The 18032-nt window shown below is 38.2% G+C and overlaps 1 protein-coding gene across 7 annotated transcripts in view; it reads right to left on the bottom strand.

The window, feature by feature from the left end:
• Positions 1–18032, bottom strand: part of Herc1 (HECT and RLD domain containing E3 ubiquitin protein ligase family member 1) — a 160797-nt gene that overhangs the window by 22058 nt on the left and 120707 nt on the right. For 6 of the 7 annotated variants that reach the window (XM_059268149.1, XM_059268153.1, XM_059268155.1 and 3 more), the window contains exons 50-63: positions 17743–17956; positions 16579–16835; positions 15340–15467; positions 13828–13955; positions 12011–12211; positions 10259–10389; positions 9025–9224; positions 8491–8596; positions 5489–5635; positions 5007–5108; positions 3828–4001; positions 2790–3083; positions 810–875; positions 512–637 (exon numbers count right to left, since the gene is read on the bottom strand). In XM_059268149.1, coding sequence (XP_059124132.1) covers positions 512–637; positions 810–875; positions 2790–3083; positions 3828–4001; positions 5007–5108; positions 5489–5635; positions 8491–8596; positions 9025–9224; positions 10259–10389; positions 12011–12211; positions 13828–13955; positions 15340–15467; positions 16579–16835; positions 17743–17956 — 2274 coding nt within the window. The remainder of the gene's footprint in view (positions 1–511; positions 638–809; positions 876–2789; positions 3084–3827; positions 4002–5006; positions 5109–5488; positions 5636–8490; positions 8597–9024; positions 9225–10258; positions 10390–12010; positions 12212–13827; positions 13956–15339; positions 15468–16578; positions 16836–17742; positions 17957–18032) is intronic. The other variant, XM_059268156.1, reaches the window with a different exon arrangement.

Genomic DNA, 18032 nt, shown 5'->3' with positions numbered 1-18032 from the left:
CAGAGAACTACTAAAGCCTGGTGGAGAAAGAGGCAGAAATTGGAGAGGACTAAAACAGGGAAGAACAGTGAATTCTACGGCAGCTTAGGTAGGAGAGCTGAAGTGAAACGAATGGCCTCAAGGACAGTTTGGGAACACAGTACCCTGACTATTAGATGGAGAGGGGAGTACCAATAAAGTCTGGCTAAAGGTTCTAGGTAGTTCAAGGTTCCCAAAGAGAACACTGATTAAGATTAGCTCAGCTTCCACAAATATACACTGCACTGGCCTAATACATTGTGATATTAATTCACTATACTTGGAGGCAAGAACAATTTAGAAACTTCTAAATAAAATGTCTTGAGTACAATAAAACCTTAGCAAGCTTTCATTTGGAGGCCACAGATAAAACAAGGTTCTTTAATGATTCACCACAATGGACTATGAAACTGACAAGCTTCAACCCAAAGTAAGTTCCAGACAGCAATTGGAATTCCCACATTTCTTCCCTAGTCTTTACTCTGCTAGTTACCTGTTGAGCTTGTGAGAATGAAGGAGCAGTGGCTGGTACCATTACATTTCTTCCAGCTTCGGCCAGCTGTCCATGCCTGCCAGCACCCCATAAGTAGACATCACATTTACCTCCCAGGTGCCAGTCCTAGAAAACCCACAGGCACCTAAAGTTAGGATCATCCAGTTGCTCAAACAACTACATACTGAGCACAAGCATGTGCCAACCACTACAGGAAACAGAAGGACACAGAAACATGTGCATTTATAATCAAAAGACTGACTGAAACCCACCATATAGTAATCTTATCTTTACTGACCTCAGGCCTGGAAGTTGCCCAAGACATAATTTGTTCATCCATGCCATTGATCCACTTGCTGTTATCCTGCAAGACAGAGCACACATCACAATCAACGATGCCGTATCAGGATTTAATCTGCTCCTGACTATAGATAAAGCTTCCTTTCTAAAGAACATGGTGATATTAGGACAAGTCAAGAATAGTTGTTCTTATTTTGTTTTTAAGAAAACAGGGTCTTGCTATGTTGCTCAGGTCAGCTGGCTTCAAACTCTTGGTTTCAAAATTCTCTTGCTTCTTCCTCCTAAGAAATTGGGGCTATAGGCATATGCCACCCCATCCGGCAACTCCAATGTCACAGTAGTTTCAAACTTGCACTTTGCCTTCTAATATTTACTTTTATTATACATGTTTTCACTATCATTGTAGCCTTGATTCAATGCTAACCATTTGTGGCTGGAGAGGTGGCTCAGGGGTTAAGAGTACTGGCTGTTCTTCCAGAGGACCTGAGTTCAATTCCTAGTACCCATATGGCCGCTCACAACTGTGGTAATAGATTGTGTACCCTAATAAAATGCCTGAAGATCAGAGAACAGAACAAGCCACTAGATTAAACATAGAGCCCAGAGAGTGGTGGCACACATCTTTAATTCTAGCATTTGGGAGGCAGAGATCCATCTGGATCTCTGTGAGTTCAAAGCTACCCTGGACTACATGAGATTGACTCAGTCTAGGAGAGAAACAGAGCCCGGCAGTAGTGGCACACACCTTTAAGCACAGTAGTTGGGAAGCACACATTTTTTTAATGGCTGGGCAGAGAAAGGTATATAAGGCATGAAGAGACAGGAACTAGAAGCTTTTTGGCTCAGGAACCCCTTTCTGCTAGAGGCCTATCGGCTGAGGCTTTTTTAAGCTGAGGAGTTGGTAAGGTAAGAGGTGGCTGTGACTTGTTCCTTTATCCCAATATCAGGTCCCGGGGTGTTGTTGTTTTTTTTAATTAAAAAACAATTTTAACAATTTGTGTTACACACAACTGTCTGGAACTCCAATTGCAGGGGACTCGATACTCATGGCAAAACATGAACACACGTAAAATAAAATAAAAAAGATCTGTTTAAGAAAAAGAAAAAAAAAAGGTGCTCATGTTTACTGAGCACCTATGAGGGCAAAGCCATGTACAAAACCTACTGCCTCCCTAGATTCATTGTCTGGTTTAGTGGGTAAGTCTCGTCATTGTTTTGGGTTATAGTTTCCATATCTATAAGATGATGTTAGGGCCAAATGGTGTTCACAAACACCTGTTATACTCTGTTCTACTCTATTCTATTTCACTCTTCTCTAGTCTATGATCTGTATGTATGTGGTGCTGGTGCTGGGGACTGAACTCAGGGCCCTGTACATGTCAGGCAGGTGCACTGAGTATAACATCCACAACAATATGGAAGACATTTCTTGATTAAAAAATTATATATTCAGATAATTTTCCTCAATTCAGTTATTTGTTGTTGTATTTACATTTTTATGTTCAAATATTTGCATACATAAACCTTAATTAAGGTTAAGTCAGATGCTGGCTTGCACCTCCTATATTGGCATTTAACCTTTATCACCATTTCTAATGGCTAGACATTATCAAATACAGTCAAAAAGAAAGGGCACTGAACACTCTTCTGTATTCTCACTTGATGCTGATTACTAGCATGTTTAAAGTGTGGAGTAAATCAGAATCTCTATGTGGCATAAATCTCAGAGTGACCAGAAGAAAACTAAAAATGTGTACGATTAAGGCACTTGACAGAAAAGTATGGAACTATGTATGGAGTCAGCAGATTCAGAAGGGCTCTGTTACCAGAGACTGGAATAGGTATCCAACAGAAAAGTATATTCCATTTAATATAAGGGCATGTCACTAGCTAGTCAAGCCAGCAAAATAACTGTGGCATACCAAGCAGCCATGGTGTAATCTCCACTACAAATAACAGCAGCTCATGCCTCACTTACCATGAGGAGTACTAGCTCATCCTCGGGAACAGGCTCTAGATCTGGGACAGTAAATGACTCTGGAAACTGTGCTCCATTGGTCAGGGCTTCTGCAGCCTTGATTGTGGTTGAGAAGCATTCTAACCAGGCCCACTCATTAGGATTCCAGGATGCAGGGTCAGGGAGGCAGTTCTGATGGTGTGGTGGCACTGGAGGGCTACACAACAGCTGATCCAGATGAAGCCCCACAGCAAGGGAAGCCAGACATTGCATGTAGGGGCTGTGAACAAGTTGGTCGCCACAAACCACATGAGGCTAAGAAAAAAACAAAAAACAAAAAGAATGACATGTTAAGGAGCCTATGTCAGATATTCTGAGTAAACTTATGTTATGAAAGCTTATAGAGCTAATAAAGAGAATTCTACATATTCTTCACTCAATTTTCTCTAATATGTATAAAATAACTTATATAATCATACAACATTCATCAAAACTAAGAAACTTATGCTGGCACAATATTAGCCAAATGAGAACTTTATTTGGTTTTGCCACTCATTTTCCTTTGTTTGTGTGGTGTGTGTGTGTGTGTGTGTGTGTATTTTCCTGATTATAAACAAGATATATAACACCTAAATCACAAAGACCTGGTTCTTCTCACATTTCTTTCTTTACCAAGAAAACCTTGGTAGTCATCAAAGACAAATTCTCTTTTATGGCAGTCTTTAATCATGACAGAGCAAATCTATCACAGAGACCATGAAAATTAAATCCAGGCAGATTCTTCAGTGAAATTAACTGGGTATGGAGTGAATAAATCATCTGAAAAAGAATGTATTAACACTACAAATTTAAGGGTTATAGTTTCATTTTACTCAGGTGAAAATAAACAAAGAATGGGCTTAAGATTACTGAACAACTGCGTAGGTACAAGTGACTTCATTTCTGTCCCAATAAGCTGCAATTATTTCCCTTAAATGTCCTGTCCCTGTGGGAGGGATGAGTGGGTGGAATCCAAACTCCAGAATACCAAGTACTACAGGAATTAGGGTGATGAGTTACCTTTTCATAAGCATACTGCTCTTGAAGCATCATGGGTAGCCGCTCCAGAAATGCTCTCATGCAGGGAGCCATGTTTAATCCCAGAACACCCTGTTGTTTCAGGGCTGTCCTACAGGTTGCTAAAACATGATTGGCAGAAGCCCATTCTGCTGTACAGTTCACAACCAAAACATCCTGGTAGAAAAATAAATTATGCCATATGATTAATTTGTTTAAATAAAAGATTAAAAAATCATGCCATCATCAATCAACCTGAGAAATTCTCTCCAGTAATTGGATTAAATACTTTTCCTTTTCATCTATATAAAAAAAGTCTATGAAACTTTAAAACATCCTAATTTTAAGTAAAACAAGTGAATAAAACAAAACAACAATGTCAATTATCTGCTAGTTCACAGGACTTGTGAGACTAGGCATTCAGTACACTTCACAAATCTGACATGACTACAGGGACAATAGTAGAAATAAAAATAGTTGTTTCCTCAGGAACATAATGCAAAAGCCCCAGAACTGCCCTATTCTATGCAGTAGACTCCATGGCTGTTTGCACTGCTTAGGGCGCTATATACTATATTGCTAATCTTAAAAACATCCTAGGCCTGGTTAGCTTTTATTTTTATTTTTAGTAGGACCATTCAATAGGATTATAGCTTCTTTTAACACTATTTAAGCACATAAAATGTAAATCAAACAGCATACTGGCTTTAATCTTTGAGAGTATGAAGACCGCTATAGGGGTAATACCATACATCAGAACGTTTTCACAGCAGGTGGCTAGTACTTTTACTAGACTCTTAAATTTCAAAGCCATGATATATTTTGGATACTTAAATGTTTTTGAGATTTTTTTGCCCACAGAATATTCTTTTGAGATATTTAGTGCTGTCAAAATTCATGTGAGAAAATCAGAATCTACTTATGTCTTCCAATGGAACAAATTAAAAAAAAAATCAAATCAAGCACTTTCGGCAAAGCCCAGGTACATCAGATAGAAACTAGGATAAGAAATGAGCATCCTCAGGTTCTAACTCCTTTCTACTATTCAGTAGTTGCATTCTCTTGGGCAAGCAATTATCTTTTAGGTAGCAGTTGTCCCTCTGTGCAGTGAGGGGCTTAGACTGTAACTTCTAACACTTCTCTAGGCTCATACTCAGTGACTTGTTGTGACTGGAAGGTTACCTTTGATCTATTTGAACAGGCAGCTACCCCAACTTCTGGAATCCATACTGTGGTCTGAATAGCTCCAGAGCCTATCACAACAGTTTGTAAGACAGAGCCATCCTAAAATGAGATATATTTATCAGTGCTCATTTCCTGACTTTAAGCATTGTTGATACAACATCTGTTATTTTATATTCACAAAATATACATTAAAAAATTATAACTGAGCTGAATTCAACAACATTGACTTTTAACCTACTTTTCACTTTATACCCACGTTTCATTTTAAAAATACTTATCAGTAAGAAAAACCAAAGGACAGGATATTGGTTCTATAGATGATTCATCTATCTTATAGAAAGAGTCATCTCTACAGGAGCTTCTTCATTACCTAAGACACTGTTACATGGAATATTCTTAAGATTAGTTAATTTTAATTATATATGATCCAAGATAATGTGAAGTGTTTCTTAACATTAAAAAAAAAAAAGTGTTCTTACCCTTAAAGACCAAATGTTCATAAGCCCTCCAAGTCCACCAGACACCAAGGCCAACCCATCAGAACTGAAGGCCACAGTCCGAACAGGAGTGATGTGTCCCCGCAGCTGATAAACACACTTGGCTCCTGCCGATTTCCTACAGCCATCCTACAATTAATTGTTTTGAATATATATTAGTTTAAAAATAATGTACAGGTTCGAGATTCTGAGATTGGAAATTTTACATTTCAGTAGTAGGAAACTGGGGATTGAGGTAGAGATACTTTCTCCCATAGTTACTTAACTTGATGAGCAACAATAAAGCAGCAACCTAGTTTTGTTTCTATATATTTTTTTTAAAGATTTATTTATTTATTTATTATGTATACAGAAGAGGGTGCCAGATCTCATTGCAGATGGTTGTGAGCCACCATGTGGGTGGCTTTTTTTTTTTTTTTTAATTAATTTATTTTACTTCATGTGCATTGGTGTTTTGCCTGCACTGGAGTTACAGACAGTTGTGAGCTGCCATGTGGGTGCTGGGAATTGAACCTGGGTCCTCAGGAAGAACAATCAGAATTGAACCCGGGTCCTCTGGAAGAACAATCAGTGCTCTTAACCACTGGGCCATCTCTCCAGCCCCTTGTTTCTATATTTTTTAAAACTAATTTTCTGTTCTTTTTTGTTTTGTTTTATTTTGCTTTTTAAGATAGGGTTTCCCTCTGTAGCCCTGGCTGTCCTGGAACTCACTCTGTAGACCAGGCTGGCCTCAAACTCAGACGCAGACCTTCCTGCGTCTGCCTCCTGAGTGCTGGAATTAAAGGTGTGCACCATCCCCACCTGGCTAATTTTCTGTTCTTTAAACAAGCAGAAATTACTATATTTCTAAGTTTCAATATCTGTGGGACAGAAAATTTTGACTTTTTCTTGTGACCAATAGCTTGACTTCATGTAATTTTTATTTTCTCACCTAGCACTTGTGAACTACATGCAATCATTCTATATAAACAGGCTTCCCTACTGTCAGCTGATGCTTCTGTCTGGAACACTATGTTTTGGGTGGTACTTCCCTTCTATCATTTAGCTGGCTACTCCTTCCCTTCTCCCTGCACTTGGCTTCCTCTTTATTCTAGTTGAGGACAGTACCAGAGGCACCCGTCTACCCAAAGGCCACTAAGGGGAGCTTCTTTCCTCAAAGGGTGTTTGTTTGTATCACAGACTTTCAGAAAGGAGCTGCAAACTGGTGTTCAGAGATTCAGTTTAATCAGGCACTCAGTATTTAGATACGTAAAATGGCGATATTAGTATCTTATTATTTGGAGTTTTTACTTAAAATAGCAGGGGTTTGGCTTCTATTTTAAAAATTAGATATTTTGTTAACAACAGGCTCTTAATTCTACAGAAGTGGCAATCAGCTGGGCACTTGATATCAACATTTACTAAACAGGGTCAGAGCCAACCTAGTAACTGAATGCCAAGGCTCTGAAATATTTGGAAACAGCAAAAGGTTTCTGAATATATCATGACCAAAAAATTAATGCAAAACCAAACACATACGGATCCCAGGTGTCTCTCATAGTGATTGCCTTTGCATTGCATGACGCTGCTATAGGAGTGGTTCTGAGTACATGTGTCCCCCTGCACTGTGCATGCTGTGCACTGTGCAACACACACCAGTGAAGGTTTCATGGAACATCCTGGTTAAAATTGGAGATTACATGCTATGAATTGTAGGGATTTTTTTTTTTTTTACATACAATGTTTACTGTTCTTACAGAAATGTAATCGTTTAATTACAGAAAACAAAGTCTTTTTGTATTTTCCGATTATCATTCATTAGCAAGCATCAAACCAGTATATCTTTGGGTTGTACTGAATTTGAGTATTTGATTTTAAAACTTGCTGTTTAAGCCACTGACCAATTTAATTTTTCAAAAAAATCTTTTGGCTCAGGATTAGGACAGAATTTCCAATAATTTTGAAATGATTCTATTTATACACCTGCCATTCTGTACTATGCACTGATGCAAAACCGTGTTCTCAATACTGACAATTATGAAATAAAAAACTAGTCAACTCTGAAGGACACTGAAGATGCTCTAGGTCTTTCACTATCAAACACTCAGCCAAGACTTAATTCTTTAATGTAAAAATAAACATGCACATGTATCCCATAAGTATGTAAATTTGCTTTCCTTTTTAATAAATGGTAAAATAGGATGTATAGCAAAGAATTGATCTAAAATAAATTTCATTATGATTTATTATCGGTGAATGTTTGCTGTGTTCACCTACTTTACATACTCACACAGGGTTGTTTAAGAGTTTCTTAGGTGAAGAGGTTGAGAGTAGAAAAAGTCTAGGAAGTCTACTCTGAGATGACACATGCGTGCCTCCTGGTTTTGTTTGTGCTTTCTCTTCTCCATAACTCCCAACTCCCAGATTCATGAGTTTATGAGACTTGTCTAGATGTCTTTGTAAGTATCTAAGCTTGTATCTCTTCTTTTAGCACGTGGGATTCTTTTTTTTTTTTTTTTTTGAGACAGGGTTTCTCTGTGTAGTTTTGTGCCTTCCCTGGAACTCACTTTGTAGCCCAGGCTGGCCTCGAACTCACAGAGATCCGCCTGCCTCTGCCTCCCGAGTGCTGGGATTAAAGGCATGCGCTACCACCGCCCGGTTCAGCAGGTGGGATTCTGACATTGGTAGGAGATGCCCTGAATGACAACTCCTACAATGTCACCCCACTGTATCCAACTTCACTCAGGACTAGTATATCCATAATACCCATTTTATTTATCACCAACATGATCACCACTCAATACACAGTAAACACCTCACAGCAACCAGTAATGATAGTGTTCTTGACTTATAAAAATTACATGAACTTGAGAGAGCATACAAATTACAACAGTTATTACATTTCCCTGATGGCTCATGCCCTTCAGGTATAGCAGTAAATGCCTTACTGAGGAGGAGTTATTGCACTATAGTTTCAGATAAAGTCTTAGACAGCTACACATTACCTGACAATTTGATTCCTGGTCCCACCATCCTTCTGAGCTACTCATACTGGTCTGTGTGGTATCTTGTGGAATACGCCAAACACACACTAAGCCATTCTGACAGCCACTTAACAAAAAAATCACAAAGGAAAACATACCAAATGAAAATCTGAGAATCTGCTCTGTATTTCTTTTAGGCAATCTCTAAAAAATTTATTTATTTATTTATTTGTTTGTTTGTTTGTTTGTTTTTATGTGCTTTGGTGTTTTGCCTGCATGTATGTCTGTGTGAGGGTGTTGGATCTCCTGGAACTGGAGTAACAGACAGTTGTGAGCTGTCATGTGGGTGCTGGGGATTGAACCCGGGTCCTCTGGAAGAGCAAGTGCTCTTAACCACTGAGTCATCTCTCCAGCTCCCTCTTAGGTAATTTTATGGTGTTACACATTATAAAAATAGTAACAGACACTAAATCAAGGTTACTGGGAAGTCATACTATTGCAAGTAACCGTCTACACTACCATAAAAATCAACACACACACAGATTTATAACATACGTGGCCATCAGTAACTGCAGCTTGGCTCCTTTTCCTGGAAGGCTGCACCAGGCAATACCATTTACAGTGGATGGATGACAGAGTGAATGCAGACAGCGCCAGCATCCTGAAACAGGCCCCCAGAGCTTCACATTTTCTTCTTTGGCACATGTCATAAGAATATGGCCTGTTGGGTCCCATTTCATACTAACAAGAGTCTCCTTAAAATGGTAGGGAAAAAAAATCAGATTAATACTTGCTTCACAATAAGTGTTTTATATTATTTGTGAATGATACTTCTATAACACAGTTATTTTTATATGAATCTGTTATTTCCATGTAATTCCTAATCTTAATCAACTTGCCTTTTAATATAGTCTACATTATGTATCTATTACAGTCAAAGCTGAATAAATGTCAAGTTAAATAAATTATGAAAACCTGGCTCTGAAGACACACAGTACTTTTCCTTTGCATGTGTACATACTGAATGATTTTACTGACTGCTAATCATTACAATGTGAAAAAGACAGAACCAAAAACAGAAAGAAAAAAAAAAATCCCGCACTCCAAATTAGTGAAAATGCTTATGAGAGTCTAGGGCATGTTTTGTGTTTATATGTCTTGACCACTGTGCTTTTCTGTTTTTCATTTTTTTATAATTTTATTTTATGCATATGAGTATTTTGCCTGCATGCATGTCTGTGCTCTATGTGCATGACTGGTGCCTGTAGATGCCAGAGAGGGCAAAGGAATCCCTGGAACTGAGTTACAGATGGCTGTGAGCTGCCATGTTAAATGCTGGTAATTGAACCTGGGTCCTCGGGAAGAGTAGCCAGTGCTCTTAAACTCTGAACCATCTCTCTAGCCCTCTGTGTTTTTTTTTTTATAACCCTCCTTCCACACATCTCAACTCCTGGTTTCTTGCTTTTATGTCACCTGACTGGGTGGCCCTGTAAACATCGGACTAGACACCTCTGAGGTTTCATTAGTGGAAAGTCTGGTATTAATGGAGACACCCTGGGCAGGGGATATTCCTGGGGCACTCTTATTTCACTCTTTTGTTTCATTTCTTTTGTAGCTTGATTTTTTTTTAAACAGATTCTTCCATGTGAACACATGGCACAAAGACTTTGTGTAAAAACAGATTATTAAACCATAGTAACCAATGCAAAATACTGTTGAAGATACTACCACCAAACAAAACTACAATAAAAGGATCAAGAAAAGCAACCATCGAGAAGATGGTCTTTACCTTATGTGCATCAATAAGAACAATGCCTCCTTTCTCAAGTGGTTCTTTTGTTCCCATTAACAATTTTCCATCAAAATATCCTACTGCAAACGGTCTGTCTTCACTGAACCAGGCAATGCAAGTGACAGATACTACCATGAAAAAGATATAAGAACAGGATGGATTTGTCATTATCTAGACACATAACTAGACACTTGGAAAGAGATCTGTGCTACTACGATCACAGCAAGAAAACTTCCACATAGCTCACAAGTTAGAACCTACAGCCTAGAGCCCATACAACCCACTTTAAAGAATGTCATTTATGACTGAAAGAAATGACCTCATTGTTAACATTTCATTCTTTTCAAGGAGGTTTTGTTAAAAAAAAAAAAAAGAAAGAAAGAAAGAAAGAAAGACAGTAACAATTTGGTTGGTATTAAGGCACTGTACCAGTTCTTTTGGGGAAGAATCTACTATAAAAACAGAAGTAAAGTAGCATAAACCATAGAAAACCATCTGTTCGCTTCCTTCTGATGCCCTAATTGGTGTTCTCAGGCTTTAAAGACTGTCTATCCCAGCCTCTGATCACCATTGCTGTTCTGTACGCTGTGAACTGTGAAGTAGGAAATAGTACCTAGAGGAAGTGATGGGGAGGGGCTGAGCAGATGGGAAGATTTTCCTTCTACGCCTTTCAAAACTTTCTAACTTTTGAAGCCTGTGAAGTTATCAAAATTTTAAAAGTGGATTTTAAAAAGCCTAAACCCAAACATAACAAACAACTCTCTTGCCAAATAGAATACTATACAAATAGGCACTGTGACCTCTGAGTTACTTGACTTTACCCAAATAACTACTAAAAACTGCTAATAAGACATGCACTTACTCAAAGGTACTCAGTAAGAAAAAACAGGCTATGGTGATATTTTATTTGTACTGAAATGTGATTTTATGTGCATGTTAATAAATAAAGTTGCCTGGGGGTCAGAGCTAATAGCAAGCCATAGTAGAGGCGGGCGGTGGTGGCGCACGCCTTTAATCCCAGATCTTGGGATGCAGAGCCAGGTGGATCTCTGTGTGTTCAAGGATACAGCCAGCATTGGAGACACACGCCTTTAATCTCAATATCAACCATAGAAGACCTGGAGGTCTGTACAGACAGGCAGTGACGAGGCAGTCATGTGGTTGGGTTTACATCCAATGAAAAGGCAAAACAGAAAGTCTATATAAAGACACACCCACAGGAGGTAGTTCTCTTGGCTGAAGAGGATAGCTGCAGAGTGAAGGGTAAGGCTCTTAGCTCTGACCTCTTGGGCTTTCATCTCTGCATTGGCTCTGTGTTTCTTATTTAATAAGATAGTTACTTCTACAACAGGCAGAATTTGTTTCTTCTGCTGAGTCCAGGAACCTTCCTCCTCCATCTTCCCCTATTTCCTTAATTTTACTCAGTGGTTAACAACTTGTTTTTAACTAATGATTTTTCTCCCCTTTGACAGCTCTAACTTTTAAGTTATATTTGGATCCTGCTATAAATGTTAAATCATTCACACAAAGGATGAATGACTAAATGGAGAAACAAAGTGAAGTCTCCCTTTGTCAGAGAGATACAGTGAGGGGCGGGAGAGAAATAGATTTCAATTCAATTACTAATTGAAATCAAATAACTGGAAATTTTAGAGAACAAAGCCAAAAGTAACATTCACTCATCATTTATACTCAACCAAAACCCTTTTTGTCTATTTGTCTAATTTCTTGACTAGTGTAACTTCTTACCATCCTTTCGATAGCAGTGTTCCAGTTCTCGGCGGCGCATAGTGGACACGTCAACAACTTCAATCAGTCCTAGAGACCCATCCATCCGTCCCACCAGCAATAACTCTGGAGACTCTCCAGACCAGGCTGTAGCTGGACCTTCTTCTGGCCAAGCCAGGGCAGACACCCAGTGAGGCTGAATATCTACTAATCCTTTTCCTCCTACAGAAAGAGAAATGTTAATTTACCCTATTTAACTATTTTTTATTTATTTATTTTTGCTTTATGTGCACTGGTGTTTTGCCATGAGTGTCAGGTCCTCTGGAACTGGAGTCACAGACAGCTGTGAGCTGCCATGTGGGTGCTGGGAATTGAACCTGGGTCCTCTGGAAGAGCAATCAGTGCTCTTGACCACTGAGCCAACTGTCCAGCCCCCTATTTAACTCTTAAAAAAAGAACAAGCACCAGGTGTGGTGGCACACATCTCTAATCCCAGCAATGAAGAGGTATATATGTATATGTATATGAGAGAGAAATCCCTCTCTATATAGATCTCTCTATATATATGTTAAATAACTATATATATAAATATAGAGAGAGCAAGAACCTGTCTCCAAAAATAAATAGAAATTTCAAAAAAAATACTTATTAGTTAATGCACCCATGCAATCTCCAATTTACAAAAGCCTATGAATCTAAAAGTCTGTGAAAACAAGATTTTTTTGCTCATGTCTTATATATCATTCAAGCCAAGTATTTTGCATAACTACTTATAGAACAAAGTACTTCTACAGAAGACAGAATAAAGGAACAGATGTAGTAGTAAATGGCAAGCACTTAAGTGCTTTTCTCTTGCTAGCAAAGTGGCACATGTTCCTTTTCAAGTGGGAGAAGGCTGAAGCAGCATCATAAGACACTTCTGCTTCTGGTTTATTTGTTTTTGACATAGGCCTCATCATGTAGCCCAGACTGACCCCCAACTCTCAGAAATCCTCCTGCCTCTGCCTCCCAAGTACTGAAATTCCATGGGCCATAATGCTCAGTGACTCCTGATAATTACTGAAAACCCAATTGATATGAAAAATTTACCTACAGCTAAGACTAGCTAGCTATTCCTCAACTATGTGAATGACAATAGCCATTTCTTAAACACGTAAAAATAAACAAATACTACTAGTAAGTCTATAATTACAATAGTATTTTTTGATTTCCCAGAGAGACACAATAAAAACTAACAAGGAGACCGAGATGGCTTAAAGGGAAAAGGCATTTGCTGTTAAGCCTAATGACCTAAATTCAATCCCTGGGATCCACATGGTAGGAGAAAACGTCTTCAAGTTGTCCATACATGCACCATGACATATGTGTAAACCCACATAAATAAATGTAAAAAAGCCTAATAAAAATGTTTATCTCTGCCCAGTATGGTGTGCATGCCTTTAAAACCAGCACTGGGAGGCAGAGGCAGGCAGATCTCTGAGTTTGAGGCCAGCCTGGTCTATAAAGCGAGTTGCAGGATAGCCAGGACTGTTACACAGAGAAAAACCTGTCTTGAAAACAAAACAAAAACAAAAATTTACCTCTGAAAGAAACATAAAATGAGCTACCTCAAGTGACTGAAAATTATATAGCTTAGAACCTAGCAACTACTACCTCTCCTCAAAGCCTGCCTACTGCTGCATTAAAAGAAGCTTTGGTTTATTACAGTAGGTATCTGAAACTTCCAGGAAGTGCATCCTGTGCAGGATTCTCATAGCTGTTGAACAGCTCATGGTTTTCCAGGTAAAGAGAAGCCAAGCCACTGCTTGACCTCCAAGACTCAGTCTCAGGACTCTTACCATTTACTTGCCAGATGTTCACCATCTTTTCCAAAGCCCCAGCAAGGTATTTGCCACTGATACTCCAGGAAACAGGTGAGAAGCTTGGGTCGCTGGGTGATCCAAGGCTTTCCTCAGCATCCCCTTCCCTAAAATGAAACACATGAGTGTGCAATTTCCATCCCCATTTTTAAATTTAATAAGCTAGATTTCAAACCTTAAAGCAAGGGGTACATACAGGCTAGTTATCATAGGATATTCTTAATCAGCAGTATTTGTCATCACAGAGAAGATGTCAATTCTGAAAGAATGATGCTTCAACTACTCATAATTATGACAGAATTTTCTAGTAAAGATATTCAAAATTGTTATGGGTTGCAGACAGGTACTATTCAGAGTACACTGATTTCTGTATGCCTAATTTATACAGAAGGTTTCAGGAAAGGAATCCCATGGAGAGAAAGGAACTTCACCAAATTCACTGTTGGTTGTGATGCCAACTCATACAGCCACTGTGAAAACTAGTTTGGAGAGTTCTCAAAAATTAAAAACAGAACTACCATATGGTCCAGCTACTTCACTCCTGGGCATATATACTGAGAACTCCGTACTCTATCACTGGAATATTTGTACTCACATATTTATTGATGTGGTTTTTGTTTTTACTGTAACATAATTGGAAGTAATCTAGTTGTCTATCAACAGATGAATGGATAATGAAAATCTGGTGTCTATAAAAAATGGAATAATATTCAGTTCTAGATAAAAATTTAATCACAAAATTTTTAAGAAAATGAATGGACTTAGAATGTATAATATCAAGTGAGATCACACAATCTCAGAAAGAAAGAAAAAAAACCACAAGACCTTTTTTATATGTGGGAATCTAGCCAATATAATACATGCAAACAAATGTACATGTGGGTATAGTATAATCTGTAGAAAAGAGAACAAAAGGGCTAAACATTAGGAGATGAGGAAGGACTAAGTGTAGGTAATGGACATGAGTTATAAAGGAGTATATAAAGCCAAATGTGTTTTAGTTTGAACTCTGTCATGGAGTTTCCATTTATTGTGGTAGATAAGCACATACAAATATATTAAATAGTGCCAGTAAAATCCAGTGCAATGCTTCACAGCTGCTGTTCTAAGTGGCTTGGTTAATTTCAATGTGTGATTTTTTTTTTATTTGAAAACTTTTAAATCAATTTAAAAACATAAAAGAAATAACTACAGCTAGTTACAGTACTATAAGAATGCAACATGCTGATACAAAACAATTCCTCTAATTCCCAAATAACCAATGAAGACTGATGAAAAATAATATATATTATACTATCTAACTAAACATGTATTTGCTAGTAGACCCTGTTCTAATTTTTAATAAGCCTAAACATATACTCTGGAGATTTAGAAATACTATTCTAAAAGGAAAACCTTTCAAGTTTTAATGAGAATGGACTATGCTAACATAACCAAGGTGAGGCATGCTAAAGACTGACTTAGCTTTAGGCCAGCAGAACAAGCACTTACAGTCTATTGAATACACAGGTCTGTTGCAGTGAGTACTGCTTCTTGGTGACATTCCACACCCGGATAGTGCCATCGTTGCCACTTGTAGCCAGCAGGCCTTTTTTATTACACCAAACACATGTCATTACCTAGAAAAGTTAAGATAGAAAGCCAAGTCAAGTTTCGATTTAAAGGACTTACTTCATCATTTGAAGTTCTATAAGAAAGCTATCTACCATGAAACTGTAAAAATATCCATGGTGTAATCCAATATATGTGGTTTCATTTTTTAAATGCCTTGTAAAATACTTATTTGAAGTACAGCTTTAAAGTACTCCTTCAAATTATTTGAGACCTATTAAGATCTTTTTTTATATACTTTTATTTTATTAATTACCACATCTATATGTGTGAATGCGGGGAGAACACATATGCCCAGTGAACATGTGGCAGTCACATTTTGGGGAGTCAGTTCTCTCCTATAGTATGGGTTTCCCTTGGGTCATCAGGCTTGGATGGTAAACATTACCCAATGATCCACTTTAAAGGCTCCCTATTAAAATCCTAACTAAATGTTTAATTCAATAAAGATAAACATTATAACATGCTGAGAAGGAATGACTTCAACAGGCAGAGCAAGCTGCCACACACATTTCTCACATCCCTTCCAGATGGCACTGATGTTAGTGTGGACTTCCTATGGGACTGAAGATGGTTCAGTGGCTACAGGCCTGTACCACTTTCACAGAGGACCCAAGTTTGGTTCCCAGTACCCACACTGGGCAATTCACAACCACCTGCAACTCCAGGTTCAGAGGCAGTCAATGACTCTGGTCTCTATGGTACATGCACTCACATGCACACACCTCCTCTATTCTTCTACGTACCACATTTAAAACAAAAAAAAAAACCTTTAAAAAATTTTAAATATATATTCTAAAAGTAACACAGACTATATAGTGATTTTTAAATCAATTAATACATTTCAGTACTTGCTTCTTAAAAATTTAGAGGCCCACTAGATTAGTCAGCTACAATAGAATAGCAATGTTCCTTGTTGCATAGATAAGCCTTCATTTTTTAGGAAGTGATTTCTTTCTGTCAACCCACACAAAGAAACTGGAACTGGCAACTACTTAGCCAAATCTTGGTAATCGTGTATATGTGTGTGAGAAAAGGAGACACAAAAAAGAGACACTGAGACTTACACTCTGAGCAGTTATACAGGTAATTAACACACTTTATATTCAAAATACATACTCTGTTTTGATGAGCCTCCAACTTGATAAAAGAGCATTTTCTGAGATCTCCTCCCATATCAGCGAGTGTTTGTGGAGCAGTTTGGTTGTCACGGTCATGTGCAGCAAGAGTGCGCACAAGTTGTTGAGCAGCCCATTGCCTATGCTGTGAGGACAGCCTAGAGGAGAGGCAGCAGGCTGCCAGGGCATTAGCCAGCTCCAGAGGGCCTACAGCAGAAGGATCATAGGAAGGATGGGCATACAATTGGGCAATAAAACCTGCTTAAACAAAACAATGAAATGATGCCCAGGTGAGAGTTGGTGGTGAGGAACAAACAAAAATGGGTTAACCCATTTCTTTATAAATTAGCTCTTTTTAAGTAATTATTTTACTAAGGAATATGTATAAGATATAACATATTTATCTCACACCAAATTCTATAATAAATCTGATTCACTTCAAATGAATATTTCATTATACACCAATAAATAGTGCTTGCTCTAAAAACTTAGACTGGAAATACAGCAGAAATCATTTTCTAGCCTATGCAAAGGCAATGGGCCCTTAAGACCAACAACCTAGTGCCTGTGCTTACAGAGCACCTTAGCAGGGACATAACCAGGGTTATAACTCAGTGATGGAGCACATGATCAGAAAGCACAAGGCTCTGGGTTCTAATACTCAGCACCAAATACATGAATCATTTTTTAAAATGGATCTTAACAGCTAGTCAAGGAACTAGATCAGTGGATCCCAAAGTCCACCAATCTCAGGTAAATGTTCCTGACTGAAGCAAAGGTTAAATAGCAATTTAAGTAGTCCTTTCAAAGTGTTATCTTCAACACTGTCTTTATTGAAATTGTATTAAAGAACACTACCATTTATGTTGATTCAAGCCATTACCTATAACCACACGAACTGGTCCACTTTTCTAATACTCATTTCTTGGTCTGAGTAAGCCTGTAAATCCCAGCATCCAAGAGGCCCAGGTAAGAAGACTGCAGGTATGAGGCCAACTTGGGACTACACAGTTAGACCTTGTCTCAAATACCAAAGCTATCTCTGAAATTCTTTTATGTTCTAAACTTAAATGTCCTTTATCACAGATGACAATTGCAAAACTACTTCTCTTAAAACATGAATCACGTCAATTAGAAGACTGTACTCAAACAATATGAAACCCACCTTTCTTTTCTACTTCTGACTTATCATAGTTAGGTCTCAGTTTGGCCCCTTTGTCTGCCAATAACGCCACGAGGGCTTGAGTGACAACAAAGTTTGGGGAGGTTACAAGCTTGTTTTCTTCGGCAATTCCACGGAGAAAGCTGGGTAGAAACTTCCGCTGAATTGGATCATCCACTGTGGTGAGATTGACACCTGTTGCAGCAGAAATCAAGTTCTGAAGAGGCAATTGGGACAAACAATTTAATTTTTACATATTTTTGGAATAAAAAGATTTAATTTCAGTGTTAAGA

Source organism: Peromyscus eremicus, chromosome 7 (genome assembly GCF_949786415.1).
Source record: "Peromyscus eremicus chromosome 7, PerEre_H2_v1, whole genome shotgun sequence".
NCBI lineage: Eukaryota > Metazoa > Chordata > Mammalia > Rodentia > Cricetidae > Peromyscus > Peromyscus eremicus.
This window is presented reverse-complemented; position numbering and strand designations above follow the sequence as displayed.